The sequence below is a fragment of the Arvicanthis niloticus genome, chromosome 16, assembly GCF_011762505.2.
Source record: "Arvicanthis niloticus isolate mArvNil1 chromosome 16, mArvNil1.pat.X, whole genome shotgun sequence".
Taxonomy (NCBI): domain Eukaryota; kingdom Metazoa; phylum Chordata; class Mammalia; order Rodentia; family Muridae; genus Arvicanthis; species Arvicanthis niloticus.
In genome coordinates, this window is record NC_047673.1 from 13047527 (window position 1) to 13063963 (window position 16437).

General features: G+C 43.4%; 1 protein-coding gene across 3 annotated transcripts in view; it reads left to right on the forward strand.

Moving 5' to 3' along the window:
• Mcph1 (microcephalin 1) overlaps positions 1 to 16437 on the forward strand; it is a 202114-nt gene that overhangs the window by 76544 nt on the left and 109133 nt on the right. For all 3 annotated transcript variants that reach the window (XM_076913876.1, XM_034520353.2, XM_076913875.1), the window contains one exon: positions 14256 to 14333. In XM_076913876.1, the coding sequence (XP_076769991.1) occupies positions 14256 to 14333 (78 nt within the window). The remainder of the gene's footprint in view (positions 1 to 14255; positions 14334 to 16437) is intronic.

A 16437-nucleotide genomic window follows, 5' to 3' on the forward strand; every position in this document is an offset into this window, starting at 1 on the left:
TATGTATATGAGTACACTGTAGCTATCTTCAGACACACCATAAGAGTGCATCAGATCCCATTACAGGTGGTTGTGAGCCACCATGTGGTTGCTGGGAATTGGACTCAGGACCTCCTTAAGAGTAGCTGGTGCTCTTAATCACTGAGCCATCTCTCCAGCTCCCGAGGTTATAAGTTTTTATATTGGATCCTTGAAAGATGGTCCAGACCCTGCTGTCAAAGGACCTCGAACTCTGCGGTCCTTCCTCTAACCCCATCTCTAGTGCAGTTGGGGGATTCTTAAAATATTCTCTTTGGCTAGCATGAGAAACTTAGCTCCAAGGAAAACATTTCTGAGAATGTTTTTATTTCAGGGTTTTTGTAGTGTTCTCGGGAAATCTCTGTGAAAGACCATTGTAGCAGGCCTTCAAAGTCTGATGGCTGCCTGTGGCTAGTTAGTCACAAAAACTCTTAGTGATTTGGTAACACAGTTTGGTGTGAATTTTTGCCTGATCTTTATTTTTCTATTTGAAAATGTTGCTAGTGATGCCTGCATGCTCATAGAGCACTAATATCCCCAGTGCTCACTCTGATTTCTGGAAAGACAATAATCCATGTTTTTCTGACTTCATAATAGAATTACCTGGCAAACAAGTAGGAGCTAAAACCACGCCTGGCACTTCTGTACCTGAGAGACCTGAAGTAATGCAATAGAAAACAAGCTGCTCTGACAAAAGTGTCCGTCTGGACTCAGGGTCAATACTGCTTGCTATAGGAGTCACAGACACCCATCACCTTGTTGTGACTTGCTTAGTGTTTCTCTTATTCTCTGTGAGTCCTTTGCAGCCTGGCTCTGTGTTTCACTGCTTTTGGTCACTAACAGGCTGGCAGAGTGTCCTGTGACCCAGCACGTCCGTCCCTTACCCAGCTCTGTCTCTAGTCAAAATCAGCCTGGCAGCCACAGAGATTCAGCCTCTCTTCATATTTTATAAATGTGGTCTCTAAACATCTCATAAACAAAGCTCGATAAAAGGCTTTTAAAAGTTAAATCCACTATAAATCCAAATATTTCTACAAGATTTTAAGGAGCTTACTATGAATAATCAAGGGCTTCCTGATTCAGAAAGAACAAAACGAGTTTCTGCCCTAGAATGGTGTGATCGTGCCAGGGCTTTCTCCCCTTGGCTTACTGGCACCAAGGATGGAGTCAGTTGTATAGAGCAGAGCGTGTCACTCATGTGTGCTCGGAGCCACTTGCTTCCCAGCTCTTCACAGTACTCATCTTAGAACCTCAGCCAGGCACAGCCAGAACCAGATCTGCCTCCCACTTGGTCAGTACCTTCCAAAGACTGCTCAGAAGTAGGCATCATGAAATGACCTCTTGTTTTGAACCTCACATTAATAGATTCTTAGGATAAATTTTTAGGCAAATCACAGTTGCTCTATCTATTGCATTCACATCCAGACTTCCTGCTCTGTCTCCCTCTGCCCCTCTGGTGGGCAGCTGTGTACAGCCTTGGCTTAGCTTGGCCACACCTGGCAAGGACAGACATCAAGCTCCCAGGGATCTGTCTGAGTGGCCTCATTCCAGAGAGATCTCATCCCTGCTATAGGTTATGGCATGAAGGACTGTAGGTTACAGAGCACTTGATATGTGCTGACTCGCTGGTTTCTTTAGAGCATTTTGTGGCATAGAAACTGCACCTCTAAACACATGTCCAGATGAGGATGCAGTGCAGAAAAGGCTTGTCTGACTTGAACATGGGTCTTTGAAACACCCTTGGTGAAGGCATTGTCCCACGGCAATAGCCACGATCAGTTATCTTACCATACCCCTGTCTTATAGATTATTTCTACAGGGTTAAACTGTAGGATCTGTTTGTTTCTGTCCCCTGTACTTTTGTTATACCCAAGTACTTTTGCCACAGGGAACTGGCCATGGACCACTACAATAAGGATTCTGTCTGGAGCCCTTCCCTAATCCTCTGTCATTGTTTTTGTCCCTCTGGCAAGATCCTAGAGTCCTTTTCCCACACTGGAGGCACAAACTGCCCCAAGAACATATTAAAAACACAACCACACGATTCCCCTGGAAAATGAGGGCCTTGGCATTTACCTTGATGAGAACAGCAGAAAAGTGTATCTGGGAGGGATGACTGGTGGCCTTTGGAGTCAAAGACGTATTTTCCATAGAGAAGATACCATGAGCCAGCAGCACCCCAGGCTTCACCATGAACAACGCTCTGCCACCACTGTCTTTTTCTTTAAGGTGATCAAGGGCCAACAAGTGTAGTTTCGCAGGTCATTGTGAGAAGGATGGGAAGCCCCTCAGGCTAGGAAGTAGCAGGCTTTTGTCTTCCTGTCCTCTGCTCTGAATGGGTTTTAGGGAGGCCAGAGCAGAAGCAGAGCAATCAGCAGCAGCGGTAGGATAATCCATAGAGAAACCTCTGTGGCCACCACAAGGGCAGCTCTAGTGTGGGTGGGTTACAGAGAGCTTGTCTGCAGCCTTTGGGTGCAACCAGTTGGATAATTTGTGTTGTATGGGAGTACAGGGAACAAGGTGTGTCCACCTACTGTTTTACTGGTGACAGCTATGCAGTTCTTGTGATAATAGTGAGGGAGAAAAGCATGGACAGGCCAAGGTCAAGTATTCAAGGAGTGTGGTGTGCATGCGTGCGGGAGTGAATGTGTGTGTAAGTTGGGTATAAAGTGTCATGGAATGATTGTGTAATGAAGAGCAAGAGGAAGAGTAGGCCTTAGGCTGGGCCAACCCTAAGGAACCTAAGAAGATGGACAGGAGCAAGCAAGGGGAAACAGGAAGGATATGGTGTTGCGTGTTGTAAACACGCTCACTTTTTCACACTAGTGAAAAAGTCCCTGGATTACAGTTAGTTTTAAAGTATAAGTTTCTGTATTAGGCAAATAGTTTCAAAGAATTTAACCAAGAATGGGTAAATGGGGCACTCAGCCTCACTTAGCTTGTCCCTATCCCTTTGATATAATCATGGGCTTAGGGGCCAACACTGTTTCTCATTTGCTTCATTTTCAGCAAGATATTAAATCCGGATGCTGAATTAAATATCAGGGGCTTAGGTATCCCTTCCTTCTGAATGAGAACTCTGGGACATCACCTTCATGTGAGCATGAAGTGGAACCCAAGTTCAGAGCTTACTTTTAGAAAATGCTTCGATGAGCTGGAGATGGCTCAGCATTAGGAGCACAGGATGCTCTTACAGAGGACCTGGGTAAGTTCCCAGCACCTACACAGTGGCTCACAACCATCTGTGACTCCAGTGTTCCCTTCTTGTGTTTGCTGGCACCAGGCATGCACGTGGTGCACATACACACATGTAGAGGAGCATTTAAGCACACAAGAGATAACACTTTAGATAGCACTTTAGCAGTGACCTAAGGGTCCATCTGCACCTTCCTTTGCAGCTTCTTTGTTACAAGTTCTCAAATAATTTCTTACCCCTGCTCCTGTCTCGTTGACCAGGACTTTACCTTGAGGCCTGTGCTTGTTGTGGAGTGCTGAGCTATATCCACAGCCTAATCTCTGATGCCTCAGATGGATCAGTATTACTTTTGGTAATAGCATGGGATATTTTATCCGTTGGCATGCGATGGAAAATTCACCCATAATTTGGTTTAATTGGAACTTTCCGACAGCAGTCTTTAGCCATCCATCACTCAGATCCTTCCCAGCGATGCTGGGAGGCTGTCGGCTGTCCACACTTTCAGGGTTTCTGAACTTTATCCCCAAGTTAAAGTAGATTGCCAGGGAGCATTGTACTTGAACTATGCTAGTCCGTCCTTAAGTGCTGCTACAGATGAGACTTGAGCGCCAGCATCAGCTCCAAGGAGAGCTGATAGAGAAACGTGGTTTTCAAAGGCATTTGTACTAATTTTCAAAACTATAGTTGACAACATCACTCGCTTTACTGTGTGATACATTTCATGCCTGATTCTTACAGTGCATTCAGAGAAAATACGTGTTATGAAAGAAAAAAAAAGATAACATCAGTCGTCCATTTACTAGAGAAGGAGGAAGGGATTCAATGTTAGCTTGTCCACTGAAATTAAAGTAGTGTGCTTAGAGTAACCCTCTGTCTTCGTGCTTTTCAACTGGTTTTGTTTTCTGCATGTCTCTGCTGGTGTATTAACATTCTGCATGCCTAATAATCTATCAAGCGCTGACCATCTCTGGCCATACACAACCTTAGGGAACTTCCCTTCAGCACACTTCTGCCAGGATGTGACTACCAGTCACGATGCTTGTGGTACAGAAGCTACAGGGCACTGTCATCATCATGGCCTCCTCTTCTCCCCAAACTGCCACAGAGTACCACCCCAAGCAAGCAAAGACAGCATCACTCCAGTGTTCCAGGAGTCATTTTTCCATGAGTTTTGTTGAGTAGCAACAGAACAAGTATGAAGAGCATACATGCAGTGGCTTTCCCTAATAGAGTTTTTAGTTATTGAGCACTTTTGACTTTCTGGCACCTTGTTGTAGCAAAATATTGACTTCAATTGTGTAACTAAAACAGCATCTAGCTTCCTACCCTTCTCTGTGCAAACATTCTCCCATTAAACCACACCCCTCAGGACCCATAAAGAGAACTTTTGTTACATAACTTAGAGGTACTTATACTCTCCTTGGTACTCCATTAGACGTGGGGCCCAGTGCCTATTTTCTGAATGATTAAATGAAAAGATACAAGACTTATTTCTTTTATAAATTGGAGAATTTTAGGTTCTGTCACATCCTAAGTTGCCAAACTACCTATGTAATTAGTATCTCTCTTGTTTAAATTCAGTAAAGTATGTGCCTTAGTGCTAATGTTTAGAAAGTAGTATAAACTCCTGTGTTTCTTTAGTGACTACAGCATTCAGAGCTTTGCCTTGTTAGTCACAGTAACTTGTGCTTTGGTTTCATACTGTGAAGCGATGTTTCTGCTATTTATTTTAGTTACATTGGAATTTGTTATAGTTATTTCTTTGTTTTCATTCTGATAAGGAAAGTACGTGCTCATGCTATTTATAAAGATGTTTGGACTTGACATCCAAGTCCAGTGGTGAAATGCCGGGTCACTCTGGTCACTGCATAGCTTATTTGAAAAGTGGCTATGACTGAGCAGTTTGGATCTCAGAGAAACTCATTTTTATTTTAGTGACGTGGAAAGGACCAGGTCTAGCCCAAGTGCTCTATGCCATAGAGCTCTTGTGAGACTCCTAAGGGCTGTGCAGGCATTTCCAGCCATGGTTGGATACTCCTGGAATCCCAGCATGCAGGAGGCAGAGGCAGGAAGGAGCCTGGTTTGCATGCAACTCAAACCACGTGAGACTCTGTCTCAAAAAGTCATGCTCTGTCTGTGCTAGCTAGTTTTATGTCAGCTTGACACTAGCTAGAGTTATCTGAAAAGAGGGCACCTCAATTGAAAAAATGTTCCCTAAAACCTGTCTGTAGGGGATCTTCTTAATTAGTGATTGATGTGGGAGGGCCCAGCTCATCGTGGGTGGTGCCATCCCCTGGGATGGTGGTCCTGGGTTCTATAAAACAGGCCAAGCAAGCCATGAGGCGCAAAGCCCTCCATGGCCTCTGCATCAGCTCCTGCCTCAAGGTTTCAGCCCTGTTTGGATTTCTGTCCTGAATTTCTCTAAATATCACTAAAACTTTTAGTTTCTTGCCATTTTTTTTAAACTACCACAGTGTGATGGTTTGAATAAGAATGGCCTCATAAACTCCTCTTTTAGTACTGCATCCCTGGATGGTAAAACTGATGGGAGAGATTAGGAGGTGTGGTCCTTTTGGAGGAATTGTGTCACTGAGGGCAGGCTTTGAGGCTTCACAACACTAGCTCCGTCTCCAATGGGCCTCTCTCTGCATCCTGTTTGTAGATCAGGATGTGAGCTCTCAGCTGCTGCCCCAACACTATGGCTTCTTGCCGCGCTACCCACCATGATGATGATACACTCCTATTCCCCTGGGACTGCAAACCCCAAATAAAGCTTTCCTTCTACTCATTGCCCTGGACATATTTTTTGTTTGTTTTTGTTTTTGTTTGTGTTTTTTATCACAGCAATTGAAAAGTTACTACCTGAAGTAAGGTATTACTATGACCAGCCTGAGCATGCTGTCATTTGTTGGAATGTAGAAGATTTTGAGGGGGGAAAATAGCTGGGTAGTGGCAATGCATGCTTTTAATATCAGCACTCAGGAGGCAGAGGCATGCAGAGCTCTGAGTTCAAGGCCAGCCTGGTCTACAGGGTGAGTTCTAGGACAGCCAGGGCTATCCTGTCTTTTTAAAAAGGAAAAAAAAAGAGGAAGAGGAGGAGGAGGAAGAAGACAATGACAGGGATGATGATGGTGCCATCTGAGGTGATGATAAGGGTGACAACTACTTTGGGACTTTCAGGGTAGAAAATTAGTTGGACACCACAATAAGAGTCGTTTTCTTACATAGTGTACCATCAATGCTGAGAGCAACACAGACTATCGAGGCTCACCTCAAGTGGTTTCAGAGGAAACAGTCCTCTCCGACTGGATTAGAGATCATTCTTGTAATGCTTTGTGGTAAAGACTGAGGCTGCTTTCTCCCCTTGTTCTAAGAATCTGCCTGAGGCTTACCTTTTCAGGACTAAGTTCTTTGGTGGAAGAGATTTCAAGCCAACTATGTGGACCTATTTGGGAAGGTTGGAAGGTGTGGCCTTGTTAGAGGAAGTATGTCACTAAGAGTAGGTTTCAAAACACTCCTGCCAGTACCAGTGAGCTTTCTCTGCCTCTCACTTGTGGATCAAGATGTGAGTTCCCAGACCCTGCATGAGCTGCCTTTTCTCCATCTTCCTAAACTTCTGGATCTGTAAGCTCAAATACATTCAAAGTCTTCTTGTTCACGGTACTTTATCACAGCCATAGAAAAGCACCTGATACAGACAGGTAGGAAGGTGGCACATGAAATCTAGGTTCTGATATGGGTAGCAGTCAACTAGATTGGCTCCACAGATAGCCATATGCCCAGTGTCATGATTAGACATTGGATAGGAAGGGACTGGAAACCAATTAGACTTGTCGGGTGTGGAGAAGAGCAGATTCCTAGTGGTATCAGTGCCTTAGTTAGGGTTTCTATTGCTGCAATAAAACTCCATGACCAAAATGTTGAGGAGGAAAGGGTTTATTTGACTTACACTTGCAGATCACAACCCATCACTGTAAGAAGCCAGGACAGAAACTCAAGCAGGGCTGGAACCTGGAAGCAAGACATGATACAGAAGCTATGGAAGGCTTCTTACTACTACCTACTGGCTTACTTCCCATGGCTTGCTCACCCTGCTCTCTTATAAACCCAAGACCGAAGCTCAGGGATAGCTCCACCTACACTGGGCTGAGCCCTCCCTCATTGATCACTAATTGATAAAACACTTATAGCTGGATCTTATGGAGGCATTTTCTCAACTAAGGCTCCTTCCTCTCTGATGACTCCAGCTAGTGTTGAGTTGACACACAAAACTAGCCAGTGTGAACAGTTAGACAAAGAGGCTCTTTCCCAACAGATTTGTATCTGTCAGTTCGATTATTGGTCAGCAAAGGCATCTGTGAGAATTGGTGGCCTGAATACCTTTAGTAAATGGCTCAAGGTTGATGAGTATTGAATTCAACTCTTCCACAGTCTCTGGCCCATATTAATTCCAAAGGTGACCTGGGGGTCATCTTTATTCTCAGAAAGCCTCCAACTTTCACATGGTAGTCCTGCAAATAGATGGGTTTCATGGGTTTCATGCTAACCTTACTCAAAGCCACTTACCAGCTGTGTGTCCTTGGGGAAGCATTGACACTCCAAGCCTCCGTTTGCTAATCTGTAGCAGGTCAAGACCATCTATACGGTGTCAGCAAATATGATCATGTAGCATTATCATGCAAAGAATTTTGACACTTTTCCGGAGCATTGTTAAAGTCACAATTTAGTAAAACCTTGACAACCTTACACGAGGTCACAGGCCACATGATGTCTTTAATGATATCTCTATTATAGATGATTACACGGAGATGAACTCTGATCAGTCATTGTCAGGATGGAGCTGGAGAGAAGATGGGGAAGACTTTGTGGGTATAGACAGGCTTTTCTCACTGTTTTATGTTTTGATCCAGGTGTGGGGCCTCATACCTTTAATCCCAGCACTTGAGAGGCAAAGGCAGGCAAATCTCTGAGAATTCAAGGCCAGCCTGGTCTGTATAGCAAGTCACTGATACCCAGTGAGACTCTGTATCCAGAGGAGAACAGTGGAGGAATGGCTCAGTGGTTAAGAGCACAGGCTGTTTGACCAGAGGACCCAGGTTTGATTCCTAGCTCCCACGCTGTGGCTCACAGCCATCTCAAATTCCTGTTCCAGGGGCTCTAATACCTCCTTCTGGCTGTCTAGGATACTGTACACACATGGTACATAGACATACATAGGCAAAGCATTTATATGTCCAAAATTTTAAAACGAGGGGAGTTTTGAATATGTCTATCTACGAGTTCTTTTCAATAAGCTTTGAAACTAGAGAGGGGTGACTACACAGTGTGGGTGACATGCATGCTACACTTTAGCTGTGTGTTTGGAAATATTTGCTGTTATTAATAACTTACATGTGAGAAACTGTTCCAACGTGGCAGGCACTGCATCTACTAAATGTTCTTGCTTGTACCTTTTAAAACAACTTACAGAATTATAGGAAGCATTTCTTGGGATTGTGAGATAGGGTGGAAATGCATGGGGATAGCTTACTTTGGAACTAATATTATTGCCTTGAAACTCTGCCAGTTCAAGTTGGGCTCTCTAGAAGACCAGACCTCCTGTTTTCTGGCTCCAAAGTGCATGGGACATAAGTAACCATTTACTTTGTCATTAGAATTAAACTATTGGTCTGTCTCTCTGTGTCTCTTTCTCCCTGTCTCTGTCTTTTCCTCCTACCCTCTCTCTCTCTCCCTCCCTCCCTACTTCCCTCGGTGAGTACATGGGCACACTGTTCACTAACTGCCTGGTTACTCTTCCGTTGATAGAGATGGATGACACACATTATATATGTGAAGGATTAACTAGCTTGCCCTTTGTCCCAGGCTGTCTGCTTTCTCTGTGTTTAATCAGTTCTTTATACTGCCTATTTGGGGAAGAACTACAAACTTTATTCATTACCTTGAAACAGCTAAAATGATGCACACAGTCCAGTTTGTCCTAACTTTTGTTGTTTGAGAAAAATCACCATAATCAGAGACTGAGAGACCCTATAAGATCTGATGGGAAGATTTATAATTTGAAATTTATGGTTTTAACAAGTAACAACACTGAGCATGTTTCTGTTGCTGGGGGAAGATAGGTAGGATAGATGGTGGCAGAGACTGCCCTGTCACTGTTCTGATCAAAGTAGATAAAAGACCATGTATGTGACAGTCCCTACTCTGTCTGCTGACAACGTGGACATGAAGCAGACTTTGAATAAGATAAAGTTAATTAGGTTCCGTGGATTAAATCTGTGACTCAGGTGTCCACCAGCTGTTTTATGCAGCTTACAAGAAACCCCCTCTTGCTCCTTTCTCGATAGGACCCTAAAGGAGCTCATAGTGCCATAGTACCCCAGGCTGGCCTTCAGCTCCTCCTGTAGCTAGTGATGACCTTAGTTAACTTCTGATGCTCCTGCCTCCACCTCCCACCACACGTGTTGATGTTGTGCTAGGGATTGTACCTAGGACTTCCCTGCTTGCTAGGCAGTTACTCAACCAACTCAGGCTCCATCCTCAACCCATAAAGTTGAATTTTTAACAGGATAGCTGGATATCTGTTCTTCTCTAAACCAGCCCCACAGTTATCTGGAACTGTGAAATAATCTCAGTTTTTACAATACAGTTACAGTAAGTTTGGTCATCAAAATCGTGGCTGTTCATAAATGTTTCAGCATGACCTACAGCAGTGCTGTCAAGTGAGTTGAGTCGGCTTCGTGTTGTATTTCATGTCAGCACTTAATCATTACTGAATGGAGCCCTTAGCTTTCTCAAGCCCAGCCTGAAAAAGTCTGCCTTACAGATTAGTTGTTGCTGCAGTCCAGGCTGATTCTTTTAATTAAAACAACTTGCTATTGTTTTCTCTTTTAAAATGTTTCTTGAGAAGTTAGAGATTAAGGAAACTTTGCTTATAGTCTCTGCCTAGGAAATACTTGGTGTATTAAAGATTGTTTGTCCTTGAGATTTTTTTTTTAAGCCATTAAGAAAACATAAAATTGGCAGCCATGAAAACAGTTCAGTGGGAAAGGGTACTTGCCAGTGAGCCTGGCCACCTGAGCTCAGACCCAAAGACCCACAAGGTGTCCTCTGATCATGGTGTTTGCACACTTGTGTGCGCGCAAGTGTACACAAATACACATGAGCACCATTTGAACATCATGGCTACTGAACTGTCTAATGTACTAAGATCCATAGAATTTCTGCAAGTTTCTTGATTTTCTTGAGTTTATGACTAACATTCCAATTGTTAGCATCCTTCACAACCTTCACCCGGTTTCTATAGACATATCCAAACTAATATTCATCTCATATGTCTGCACATCAGAGGACCTTTAAGTCCAATGTCTTGGAGATGCTACTGTGACCTGCTTGGTTGCTCTGCCTCTCTCAGAACTCAGGCTCTCTGGCAAATGTTTGATCTATATGTCCCAGTGCCATGAAACCAGAATTCCCTTTTTGTCTGTTTCATCTGATTTTCCATACTGTGGCTGCTTTGCAGTCAGGGGTGGGGGTGGGGGTACAGCGATACCCAACACAGAGGGAACAGAATAGATTAGTGCAGCCTAGCTGGAGCCCTGGGTCCCCTGTAGATGAAAAGGTGACAAAGGCCAATTGTCAGTATTCCTGTGCTTTTTTTCCTGGATAAATGGCCCCAGAAAGATTGCTCAGGACCCACCTGAGGCCACTGTTCCTGTGTCCAGGGTGACATCTGTGCACAGTTTCCTTCCAAGCTTTATTGCCCTTAGAAAAGCCAAGGCTTCACCCTCATCTCTCCTCAGCAAAGGACCTACTCCTTTGACCTGCCCTCTCCCGACAAGCTGCCTTCACCCCACTTTCTTCAGCTTCTGGGAATCTGCAGAAGGATTTAAATACATCTTCCATCTCCAGACACTTGAGTTTCTGCCTTCCCCAGTTAGCCACCATTCTTCCATCTGCTCTGCATTTCCCAAATTTAGTTCCACTGTCTCTTCTGTGCACCATCTCCCTCCTTCATTTCCCGGTGAAACTAAATGTGCGCTTAGTTTACTATAACAGCCAGATTTCAGCTGCATTTCCTTCATGATATATAACTGATATATAACGGCCATCTTCACTTGCTTCTAATAACAACACCGCTCTCTAGCTTCCCCAACGCAGCCAGACTGCCTCACACTGCCCCAGAGAATTATAAAAATGTGTGCAACAAGAAGAGACTTGAAGGGGATGGTGAGATGGCTCAGAGGTTAAGAGCACTGTCTGCTCTTCCAGAGGACTGTTTGACTCCTAGCACCCACATAACAGCTCACAACCATCCATAACTATAGTCCCATAGGATTCAGTGCCCTCTTCAGGTGTGTAGATGTACATGCAGACAAACACCAGTATGTATATGATGTATATGTATAAATAATTCTTTTGAAAAAAGAGAAGGAAAGAGACTTGGTTTCCTGGTATAGAATGAACTACATAGCCCTGTATGTAAAGACATCATCTAACTACATCTAAGAATAAAGCAAGAAAACGGTTTTTCTGATAGGTTCATCAACAAAGTGTGGGTTTTATGAATGATGGTCCGATGTCAGCACTACCATTTCTGTTAACTGGTTTGTCTAATATCTTTACTGTGTTCATGTCCCATGAGGGATGTTGAGCTTCCATTGAGGTGGGTCCTGGAGGTAACTTCCTCCACAAAGATTCATATACACACAAGGTGTGATTCCCACACACAGCTCCACTTGTTGCTGGAGTTCGTCTCTCAGCTACTGTTGTCTCATGCAGTATTCTCTGGGAAATGTGTGTGGTTGGGTACAATTATTTCACAAGCCCACCTGAAATCCTAGAAAACAGATTTCCACTCTTTTGAATATTGCACTGAGCTAAAGATGTGTTTGGCTAATGAAAGGGCATATTGTGCCAGGAAATGTTTGTAAACCCCAAAAGACCACCAAGGAGCCAATTCCGATACAGTCACATCAGGGTCTCTTTATTGAAGCTCGAGTTTGGGCTGCACCACCTTCTCGACCCAGGAGAACCGGAGGGGGCTGAGAGCCCAGTCTCAGGTAAACATTTCTAGAGGCAAGAAGGAGGAATCTAGTCTGGTAGGCATCTGACTGGGGGGCCATTATGGCCTTTAACATAATTGACTGCTGTTGGGAGCCAAACCATAAACTTAACTTCTGCTTTCCTCCTGATTGTTAGTTGTTAGTAAAGTTTCAGGGGCAGGCTTATAACTTAGAGGTGTAGATTTGTTGGGGAATAACCTGGAAGCTGGTGCTAGATGTAGGTCTTGTTGGGAGTTAACCTGGAAACTGGTGCTAGGAACCGGCCTGTTAACTTGAGTTCAACCTTAGGTCAGGTTCTCTAAGGTAGAGTCTGAACCCAAAAGATCTGGTCTCTCAAGCTAGAGTACAAAGTTGTTTTTCTGTATTTCTGAGTCTGTGATTTTAGTGAAATCAAATCTGTGTTTTCTGCTACCTCTATGCAGCATGTATTCTTAAAGAAATTAAATTTATCCATTTGCTTAGCAAAATTGTACTATAAGTGCCTTACAGTTTTATTTTCTTAACATTTAGAAAGCAGAAAAGTCAGAGAACATGAATGTTCCCCACGAGCTTGTTTAGGTTCAGTTGACATTTTAATGTGGAGTGAATTTGAACTTGTGCGCCACACACATTTCTATGGCTGCCTCCTGGCCTTTAGCTGGTGTACCGAATTTCCCACCACAGGATTCTACCATTGCTGCATGCTGACATGAACCTGATGTTGAAACCACATTTTATCTCCTGGGCTGATTATACAAGGTCATGGAGACCCACATATGCATAGTGTTATCTCTAGAGGCTAGATAGCACAGGGATGCGGATTGCAGTAAGGGGAAAGAACACTATGTAACATGAATGGCTTTAACCCACACAGTAATTTGAACTTATTAAGATCTTTCTCCTTCCTCTCTCCCCTCCTTCCCCTTATCTTTTTTCCTCCTACAGCATTTGGGCAATAAAAGTTAGGAGAAAACAGAAAAAGACAGTTAAATGACAAAGCATCTGTAACCACAGGGATCTAATTGAAACTGTGGTATTTTTTTGAGCGGGGTTCCTGGGAGCATAACTTGCTGTTTTCCCATCCTAATGGAGACATGACTTTCATATTCTCTACTCTCACGGATTGTCTTGTGCTTAACACTCTCAGAGCTGCTTCTTCTATCCTGTAGACATGACTTCTGACTCTCAGGTCCTATGCCTGTCTCTGTCTCTCTCTCTCTCTCTCTTTCTCTCTCTCTCTCTCTCTCTCTCTCTCTCTCCTTTATTCTGTGCTGGGCCGTCCTCCACAGTCCTACCTACCACCACCTCTGCCAGCTTGGCACCAGGACCACAGATACACCTCACCCCCTTTTCACACAGGCTCTAGAGTCAGCTCCCTCTGCTTGCACGGCTTGCACTTTACCAACTGAGCCATCTCCCCAGCCCTTACTCCATTTCTTTTTAACTCATAAAATCGTGGGATGTTCAAGAAAGATTCTAAAGGGCAATATAAAATTTAGATTTCTAGCACATATCATGTCACATAAAAACAGGATAGTGTTTTAAGTATTTGATTTCATTAGGATGCTGTGTTAGTACTGTCAACTTGACAGGATGTGAAATCACCTACAAGTTTCAAGCTGCTGCCTTGATTTCCCAGCCATGAGGGCCTATACCCTTGAACTGGGAGCTTCAGTAGCCTCTCTGCTTCTTACATTGCTTCTTTTGGGTATCAGGTGTTGGGTATTGGTGGGAGAAACCACCAAGCTGGGTAGTGGCCTCCATTTTTAGCTACATTGAGGTATTTTTCTTAAGATGTGTTTACTAATGACTGGAACAGGCACCATGAAGCTTCCCTAAGTGCCCTGACTTTTGTGAGGCTGATTTCAGGTCCTTGGAGCTCCATCGATGCTAGGCTTTTAGGGGGGTTTCTTTTGTTCTAATCAAAGTGACTATGACCTACTACCCAACAGTCCAATCAACCCATGACTGATGTTCTCTGTGTGGTATGTCTCTCTTAGGTACTGTTGTCTTTAGAGTTGGGTCACTGGATCTCTGAGGAGCCTTTTGAACTCTCTGAAACCTTCCCTGCAGCTCCGGTAAGTCAATGCTGTCTAATAGTGGTAAATGTGACATGGAGGTCTTAAGGATCATAAACTATTCTGATCATAAACCTGGCATCATAGGTTAAAAGAGGTCTCTTTCAGACTAAAAGGATGTCATCCCAGACTAAATGAATGTCACCTGTTTATTTACTTGTGCTATCACCAGTGAAAACTTGAGGAAGACACTTGTAAATAAAGTGCAATGGGAAATGTCACCTTGAGTAGTGTCACCTAAGCCAGGCAATCCAGCAGTCAGGAACTGGAATTGGGTGGATTGCTGCAAGCTTGATGCTGTCCTAGGCTGGATGGTGAGACCTTCTCTCAAAAAAGAATTTTTAAAACTAATTTAATCATGAAAGCCTATAGGGATGTGCAGCTCTTAAAACTAATGCTAATACAGATACAACTAATAGGTATAAAAATTGTGATACAACTAATAGGTATAAAAATTGTGGCCTGCTAGCATTGGGATGTAGTCTTTGTGTTTTGATTTTTCCTAAACTCCACCTTATAGACTCTTAATTATTTTAAATATTTGCTAACTGAATTCTAACTTCTCAAATAATTAAGGTTTGACAGAAGCAGGGCTGTTCATAAGTCAGCTTTCATTTCCAAACATGTTGATTGGTTTCTCAAACCAGTTTATTTGAAAAGATGGTCTCTGAAAGACAGTAGCTGTTCTGACTGTCCCCAGTGCTCTTGTGTAAGCTGTCCAAGTGGCCCTGCACTGTGGCCCAGCAGGAAGCTGACCTCTGACCCTGAATCGCTCACTCACCTAGCCCATCACACTGTTTTGATTTCCTTTCAGCTTTGTAAATGTTTTCTTAAGAACAGAAAGAAAAAAAAATCTTCCCAGTAAGTTTGTTTATTTAAAATACTGTATAAGGAATTGAAGAATAAAGTGGAAACCTAGCTTCTTCCCATTCTCTGAACTAAGGGAGTAAGTGTAACTCTGAGCAGCACTGGTTTGCCTCTGACTCCATCTTCCTGCATCCGCTGCTGCCCATCCTTCCTGGGTGACCATTTGCCCACCTCAGTTCTTGCCATTGTGGTCATTCAAGACCACATTTTTTTTTTTTTTGGAGTCAGATATTTTAACTGGGTACAAAGCCATGGTGGCCCCATCGACATTTCCTAAATGTAATAATAGAAACAGTGGTCAGAAGGCAGGGGCAGAGTTCTTCACTCTGCATTTAGTTGGCAGGAAGTGAACGTGGCAGAGGAGAAGGGTGCCCTGGCTACCCTGAGTCTGCCAATTGACCATTGCACACACCAAAGCTATGTGAAAGGAGATGGCTTAGAGCATTGTTTCTCAACCTGTGGGCAGAGGCCTTTTGGGGGGTCACAGATCAGTTATCCTGTAATCAGATACTTACATTACTGTTCATAACAGTAGCAAAGTTACAGTTATGAAGTAGCAATGAAATATTTTATAATTGGGGGTCACTACAACTCAAGGAACTGTGTTACAGTGTCTCAGCATTAGGCAGGATGAGAGCCACTGCATTATAGAAATAAATTTTAAGAATAGCATCGAGAAGGAAGGACAGACAGACAGACAGGCAGGTAAGGAAGGCTACAGAAGAACTGCACTAATGCTCTGTACAGGTGCTCACTGGTACAGAGCCACTCTGCAAGCCTTGGAAGGTTAGAGCAGGAGTTAAGGTTCCACAGTTCTAAGCATGAAGTTGTGTTCTGAAACTTTATCTGCTTACATTGCGAGCCGGACATTTTGGCTTTACATTCTGAAACGCGTGTTTAGTTTGTTGATGGATATTAAAAATGTTACTAAGGAATACTGTTTTTTTCTAAAAATTAATTCAGAGAATTACGGCTTTAGATTTCCTAAGTAGGATGATTTGCCTCAACCACAAATTAACTTTTAGCTTCATTTTCTAAAACATTATCTTGCTAAATCAGGGCGCACATGTCTAGGCTAGAGCACTCACTCAACGGTGAAGTCTCTTCTTCATGAATCAGCATTTTTGTCATTCACAACAATCTTCCTTGTTACAAGTCACAGTTCGTGTGTGTGTGTGTGTGTGTGTGTGTGTGTGTGTGAGAGAGAGAGAGAGAGAGAGAGAGAGAGAGAGAGAGA